The sequence below is a fragment of the Gossypium raimondii genome, chromosome 12 (genome assembly GCF_025698545.1).
Source record: "Gossypium raimondii isolate GPD5lz chromosome 12, ASM2569854v1, whole genome shotgun sequence".
Classification (NCBI taxonomy): domain Eukaryota; kingdom Viridiplantae; phylum Streptophyta; class Magnoliopsida; order Malvales; family Malvaceae; genus Gossypium; species Gossypium raimondii.
In genome coordinates, this window is record NC_068576.1 from 44,962,358 (window position 1) to 44,970,671 (window position 8,314).

An 8,314-nucleotide genomic window follows, 5' to 3' on the forward strand; every position below is an offset into this window, starting at 1 on the left:
GTGTACTCTCCATTCTTACAATCTGGCCACATTAGCACATCTCTCCCCCCCCCCCCACTAAAACTAATAGGAATATCCAATGTTGCCTCCTTGGCTTTTTTATTAGTCATTTCTCAATATGTTCACATTTTATTATTGAAGTACTTGATTGATAAAAGGTAAATCTTTTTTGATTCTTGCTTAGTGTTTTTTTAGCCATTAAGCTTTAAAATATAACTATATATACAAACCGAGTGTTGAATTTGTAAGATACCTCTTTTTGAGATTTGAAAACTCAATAACAAAGCTTTTACAACAAAATTCATAAAAATCAGAACCCCATTTTCGAACAAAAGATCCTAAGTCTCCAGATAGAATCAAATCATCCCCTTTGTAAAGATCTATACAAACAGATGGGGATGCAGTTTCCTGGGGTAGTATACAAATACTCTGACTCTAATTGCCCGAACATGCATGCATGTTTGCTTTCGATGCAGTCCAGAATTCTCGGGAGCTCCAGGAAACTATATGCAGTGTTTTTAAAACCAAAATGCACCAGAAGGATTGGGAAAATTTCGCTGAAAAAGTCCAACCAGCTTTTGGTTTTGTTGACTTTTCCAATGATGGTGCAAGGTGTTTGACTACAATTCCGACATTGGTTTGGCTTTGAAGAACTTGGCTACTGCCTGGTAGAGATTTTCTTCCTCGAAGGGCTTCGAGACATATCCATCCATCCCACATTTCAGGCACTCATCATAGGTGGCATGTATTACATCGGCTGTCATGGCTAATATCGGGACATGCCACTTGCCTTTCCGGGCAGACTCTTCATCTATGCTGCCTCCGTTGATCTGTTCATTTGCTTGGCTCTCCATCTTTCGTATCCGACGAGTTGCCTCAAACCTGAAATAAAACTTAATGTTATTATGATGACATAGCACTAGATAAGACTTCTCCTTTTTCTTTCTTTTCAATATCCTGATTGTTGACTTCTTACCACAAAAGATATGATAATACATAATTACGTACCCGTCCATTTCCGGCATCTGAATGTCCATGAAGCAAGCATCAAAATAGTGTGGAATCTGAAGAAGTTTTAGTGCAGCTTTTCCACTGTCGGCACATTCTACAGCAGCTCCAAACTTCTTCAATGCACCAGCAGCAACTCTCCGATTTACCATATTGTCATCGACTACTAAAATTTTCTTCCTGTAAAGTAGACTCCGAAGGACCAAGGACCCATTCAACATATCTTTTCCTGCCTGCCTCTTCTTCCCTATCCCAAGCACCTGTTGAAGACATGCAGCCACCATACTTGCCCTCACTGGTTTCATAATTGTAGTATCTGAAAAACCAGCCGCCTTTGCTTTCTCAAGCTCAGCATTCGTAATATTCGTCGCAAGAAGAATCATCTTAGGCAACTTAAACACATGTCCATTCTGCTTCCGGTCCAACATCCCTAAACTCAAACCGCCATCCTCGCCAGAAAGCCATGAATCCTTCTCAACAAGAATTATATCCGGCTGGTTTTTAGTTCTGCAATATTCAATGAAGCAATTAACTTTTAAAAATTATATTGGTCCCCTCCCCCCCAAATGATCCATAGTATTTGGCCTTCTTACAGCAATTTGATGGTTGGTTTCAATTTCTAAAACCATCTCTTACATTTTTATCGTTCATTATAAGCAAAAAACAAGTATTTCATGTCATAAAAGTGCCATGCATTCAGTGTTGCATTCTGCTTGGTAACCTTTTGTTCAACTTCTAAATGATGAAAAACATCTCTAATATTTCCCTAAAATAGTGTCTTTCCCAGGAAAAGTCCACTCTAACCCAGCAAAAATGTTGGAAAACAATTGAATCATCAAGTAAATGATGGCCACTATGCAAATTCCCGAAATATAAGACATAATTGAATTTATGAATAACCTTCCAAATGATAATAATTCTAAACCAGAATTCGACTTACCCGCATGAAGAGCCATTTTTCCCACATGCAGAAGCTGCCATCTTTACACTACTTCCAACTTCAACCAGCATACCGAGCCTCTTCAAGTGGTATCGGGTTACAGCAGCTCTAACTGGTTTCCCGTCAACTACTATTGCTTTCAATCCTTGGAAACTGGAAGGAAGATCTTCGGTATTGGATTTTTTGGTATCACTAAATGAAGCTTTTTTACATCTCCCGAAAGCTGCAGTAAATGAGAATGTGCTTCCAACTTGTGGCCGGCTAACAAAGCTTATGTGACCACCCATTAGCTCAACCAAACACTTGGTAATGCTCAAGCCTATACCTGTCCCACCGTAATTTCTCGAAGTCGAACTATCTGCCTGCATAAATGGCATGAAAACCCTATCCTGGGCAATTAAAGGGATCCCAATACCTGTATCTTCCACAGATACCATCAAAGTGACATTCTGAGAAGTTTCACCAGCAAGTGGCATGTTTATCGAGGCATTATATCGCGATTCTTCATCAGCAACTAAATACTTGAAGGAATCCCAACTGTTGCGCTCATCCGCTGCTTCATAACCACTTAAGGTTTTGAACTGGCGCGCACTTGATACCAGCACACCTTCATCTGATCCTCCATTCAAACAAGTTTCAGCTTTTGCCTCTGCCATGGGCTTCGAGTTTTCTGCTAGATGAACTTTAACAAATATGTGTCCCCGTTCTGTAAACTGTCAAACATACAATTTAAACGACTCAATTAATGCAAATTGATCCAAGAAAAAAACAACTAAACAAAATTTCTTTTTGGATAAGAACAAAAACCTCAACCAATTAGGTATATAAGAACCCCAAGAAAAGGGGCATGGTGAAAATTAACATATGCTTAAGTTACTCAGAATTGGGTGGGAGTGTCAGATAAGGGTCTGTGTTTGACATAGGTATGTACAATGTTTCCAAGTTTTTCTATGTATTTTGAGGGTCCTTAGGGGGTTGAATACTTATATCTGGATATGTGTCGGACATGAGTCCTTCCAGAAAAATGGAAAGTCAGAACAACATAGACATATACTACCTAACGAGTGTTAAACAAATAAAGATAAAGCAACCCACTTACTTTAACAGAGTTCCCAACAAGATTCGTAATAATCTGTCTAAATCTTCCTGGATCCCCCATAACCATTTCCGGAACTTTATCCGAAACAAAGACCGCCAGCTACGGTTCCCAAACAATTACAACGCATTTGAGTCATCATATGCATCAGGAACATCACCATTTATTGAAGTCAACAATCCATCGAACCGAGAAAAGAAAGCAGGAAAAAAGAAGACATTGAGTTAGTTCAAGCATTATAAACCATAAGGTTTTTCCGTTACCAGTCAGATATACCCTATAAGCCTATAGCCTATAGGAACCAAACAACCCAAAAAATGAAGTATTAGATTTTCCATTAATTTTATCCAGACTTACCTCAACACCTTTGTTTCTAGACTTCTCAGAAAATAAAGAGAGCACATCATCTAGGATAGATCGAAGATCAAAGGGGACAGTTTCCATCTCCAACTTTCCAGCTTCAATTTTTGCCCGGTCAAGCACCTCATTTATCAATGTTATCAGTGCCTTTCCACAGACTTGAGCAGTCTGAGCATAATCCCTTTGAGTTGAACTTAAATCCGTATCTAAAAGCAAAGCAAGCATCCCTGAAACCATTCAAAAAGCCATTGGAACATTGATGATTGAAATCAGTTAATGCCCTCAAACGTATGCTTCATCAAGAATAACTTAAGGAGATACACAGAACATACCAAGGATGCCATTCATGGGAGTCCTAATTTCATGAGAAACTGTTGCCAGAAACTGCATCAAGAACAAATCATAATTAGTGTTAGCTCGGAATCGGTAGTCAACAAAGTGTTGATAGATGTATTTTGAAAGACATACCTGTGATTTGGCAACATCTGCAGCTTCTGCTCGAACCTTCAGTTCTTGCATTTCGTGGAAATCATCTTCGACTTTAACAATGTGTATTGCGGCACCATATAAGATATAACCAACTAATAAGCAGATAACAAAGAATAAGAAAGCGGTGGTGAGTGCTGTCCACGATGTTGGTGCCTTCTGATGATATCTGCTCAAAAATGGCGACTAGTAAGCACTTCTAAAAACAACTGCTTTCGTTCTGCGAATCTTGTGAATAAGTAGCTGGTCATACACTTACCTACATATCATTGTATGCTTCCTGAATGGATCTCCGAAATCGAGCTTACTTTCATGCAACAAAGCCAAGTCACCATCTTGATTTTGGTGACCATACATGATCAGGTGATCAGAAGAGTTAGTAACATCATACACATTCACTAGTATCGCCTGATTTCCAGCAAGTTGCCCGAGCAGATTCTCAACAAGGGACTCCACATCGAAGGCTCCACCAAGGTATCTGTGTTCAGTTACAAGTTTATTTTTAATGCACAAGAAAATCTACTATACACGTAAAAATATGAATAAACCGCAGCAATTAGCCCAGATAATGCATAAGGCATCCATGTTCATCCAGACTCCCAGAGGCAAAAAGAAGATCAAGATTTCTAGGCGTCTACTAAACAGAGAACAGTTGCTTTTCAATTTGACCAATGAACGTCAAAAGCATTTCAATTATCCCAGTTTATGCTATGCATAAGGCACTCATAAACTATCTTTTGTTGCTTTTCAATTTGACCAATGAATTTCAAAATTACGTTGAAGAATGCACCAACTCTAGTAGGCAAAGCTTACAAACACAACCAAGCACAAATAAGTTTCAAAAAGACAGAACTTTCATTTCCAATTTGAAATATAGGGAGTAGGACTTACCCAGCAGTTGCTCCAATGCGCTCTGCCACAGTTGGCCTCAGTGGGAGCTTGGATTTGTAGACAGGGAACGTCAAAACAACACCAAGATGATGAGAACCAAGAAGCCTGAAGGGTCTAGTTAGGACGGCTTTCCCGGAAGCCCCAGCCCTTAAGATGTTTTCTCGGTCTTCCTGTGCAATGCAACACGGGCAATGCCAATACTGATTTTAAACATCACAGTAAGGTAAAGCTTAGAACTTATAAGCAGATTGTGGATAGTAAACGGCATACCTCCCCTGACATCATATCAAGTGATTCGATATAAGATACAGTTTCTTGAGAGAATATCACCGGAGCATATTCATCTCGAATCGGAGAAGGTTCCCTCTGCATTGTTTTTATTGTCCAGCCATGCTGCCTCTCAAATTCCTCCCTCTTTGAATGCACTACTCTTTCTGCATAGGCCACCCCACTAAGCAATGGCCTCTCAAATGCAGTTCTTGCAGTGTACTCAGCAAAAGTATCCTGCATTTATTGCAAAAAAAAAAAGAAAAGAAAGAATAAAACACCAAAGTGCACAATCAGAAAAAGCAATGATCAAAGATGCCATTTTGATATTGTAAAACTCATACAGATATGAACTAGAAAAACAAATCACCATCGTTGACCCAAAAAAAAAAACAATTCACCGTCAAAAAACAGAAGAAAACACCCCAAAGTGCACAATCAGAAAGAGAAACTATCCAAGATGCCATTTTTTTATATTGTAAAAATCAGGCAAATGATGAACTAGAAAACAAGTTCACAATCTAGGATTTCCAAGAAACTATGAGATCAACCAGACCAAGCTCTAGAAAGGGGCTTTTCTTTCCTAACAAAATACAACAGATATAGAACTTTGATTCAAATAGAAACATATAAATTTCCAAATTCAAGAACAAGAAGGCTCAACCTGATCAATAGCAGATGGATTCTTGTAGTAATGAAAAGTGGAAATAAGGATGGCCAAGGCATGAACATGGTTAACGCTAACACTGAATTGATCTTGCAACATCCTTGCCCTCTCATCACACATGCTACTCAATACTTCCTTCCTCCTTACTTTGTTGTCAGCATCCATCTTTTTGTAGATCCAAGTGCTCAAAAAAGCCATCACCATTACCCAAAGCAAAAGAAATTTTGGTAACCAAGCTCTGTTAGCCTGAATAAATGTGTACCCTCTTTTGGTCCCCATTTGTTCATTCACTTTGACAGCCACCGAGTGGTGCTGGTGCTGGCTCTGTTGCAACTTTAGACCCATCAGTAAAAGCGCTACACAAATATCTGAACTTGTTCTTCTTCTTCTTCTTCTTCTTCTTTCTTTGATACCCACTTCATATCTGAGCTAGAAAAAGCCCCCAATAAAAAATGCATACACTATATATAAGGGTCAATAAATACCTTCTTTTTTTTTTCCTGAAACAAGGAGAAAAGATACTAGTTAAGCTAAAACTCCATGTTATTTATCACCATAACAATGTTTTGTGCGATTCAAGGACAAAAGGAATTTGGTGGGAAAAAAACAATACAAGCTTGAACAAAGAAATGAGTCGGAAAAATTAATTGAAAAATACAACTAGAGAAGAGATGGGAGACCCAGAACTCGAAAAAGAGAAAACTTTTCAATTCTCAGAAAGAAGCAAGCATGACTCTCAAAAGATGCAAAGACAGCTCAAATTCCAAAGATTTCTCATTATCTCTCACTACAAAATAATGGGTTATTTTTCTATTTTCTGTTGCCATATAAAAAAAAAAAAAAAAGGATTTCACAGAGAAACAGCACTAATCATGTTCTCTCCAAGTGTTGAAGTGTTGGTTTAGTTTTAAGAGAACAAAGACAAAGAAGAGCACGTTTACAGTTCACTGTTTTTCTTCGATATTAAAATCAAAATCTGCAAATTGACCAGCAAACACTCACAGCAAAGCACAACAGAGCAAAGACCAAGGAAGACAAAAAAGAAAAAATGAAAGATAAAGTTGAAGACCTTTGGAGGAAGAAATGGGGTCAATTGAAATGGTATAACAGGCACAGGTCATTGAATAATAGTAAAATATTTGTATAAACTACATGGTACCAAGTTTTTCTTTGGTCGTCCTTTGATCGGTGCAGTCTGCAGTGGGGTTCCCTTTTTTTTATTTATTAAAAATTGATATTAATTTAATTTCAGAACAATTATTTAATGTTTCCAACTTTCTTCATTGCTTTTTAAAGCCAAAACTGAATCGAATTTTTTGGATTTTTTGCAGATACGCTGTTGTCTCCCTCTAAGACAAAGCCTATATTAAATATTTAAAGCCAACCACCCCTTCTCTCTTTTCCGTTTTATTTTTCTATCATAATGTAAATTATAAGCTAATGGTATTTCTTAACTTTGGTTGACAAGCAGTTTGAAACTGACAAGTGAAGTTTGTATCTAATTTCATATTTAATATAATCTATATTTAATGTAAATGTATAAATCACTCGTAGTGATTTTTGTCGTTACCTTCTTCTTTTTTAAGGATGTGAATACCTTGTTAAAATATATCATCACTTGCTATACTTTGATAAATTTTAAGATTTAATCTTTATCGTAAAATTTAAAAATAAGTCATATTTTTATTTAAAATTTTCAATTCATTCATTAGAATCGTAAGTATTTTCTGTTAAAATTTGTCAACTTAAAATTTTGATTAGTTGACTAATTTTGACAAAAACTACCAACAACGATAATGTTTAAACCAAAATCTTTAACTTTTTAAATATAAAATAAATTCTCAAATTCTATATAAATACAAACATCAACAACATTTTTTAAAATGATTTGCATTTATCTTTTGAAGGAGTTTAACAAATGTTGATCATGTATTATATATAAATTTTATTTTAATGAGATCTTAGGTCCATTGTTCATACTAATAATGTATAAAATTACGTGTCAGTTCTTTCGATTGAAATTTATTTTTATTTTAATTTAATTTTCATTATACATGACTAGATTTATTTTAGTATAATTGTTTTATTATATTCTAGTAAAATTAAGATATATAACTACTCATAGTCTCTTCTCAACTCATAAATAAGGAGATAATGCATTTCAATATACTCGAATCCATATCCTCCTATATTGACAACCATATCTATATCAATCAATTAAGACTCAATCAATAAACAAAAATAATTATCGATATACATAATTGAATTTTTTTATAAGAACAGTAAGAAAATAGTTACATATCCTTAACTAATATGAAACAATAAAATAAAATATTTTAATTTCTACATGTAAAATTTTTAAAAAAATTACCATTAATATATTAAATGATAACCCTTAAAATATATGACATCATTTAAACTAAAAGTAAAAGGAATATGATGAATATTACACAATAATTTAGAAATGAAAAAAATATTGAGATGTTAAATGTTATTGGATGAAGGGGTTTACCTTCAACATGTGATTTGATTGTGTTTTGATTTCTTTCAAATATAAAACTATGGCTCTGCTTTTTCTATTCTTTCTCACTCTAACGTG

General features: G+C 35.7%; 1 protein-coding gene across 1 annotated transcript; it reads right to left on the reverse strand.

Annotated features, from left to right (window-relative positions):
• Positions 1 to 236: 236 nt before the first annotated feature.
• Positions 237 to 6,905, reverse strand: LOC105764395 (histidine kinase 4). Its single transcript, XM_012582943.2, has 12 exons — positions 6,785 to 6,905; positions 5,713 to 6,215; positions 5,052 to 5,285; positions 4,782 to 4,951; positions 4,150 to 4,368; positions 3,873 to 4,059; positions 3,737 to 3,788; positions 3,402 to 3,631; positions 3,048 to 3,146; positions 1,949 to 2,661; positions 1,009 to 1,515; positions 237 to 882 (listed from the first exon to the last, which is right to left on the reverse strand). Exons 2-12 carry the CDS (start codon positions 6,058 to 6,060, stop codon positions 621 to 623), a joined length of 3,021 nt encoding a protein of 1,006 aa, XP_012438397.1. The 5' UTR covers positions 6,061 to 6,215; positions 6,785 to 6,905; the 3' UTR covers positions 237 to 620.
• Positions 6,906 to 8,314: the final 1,409 nt, after the last annotated feature.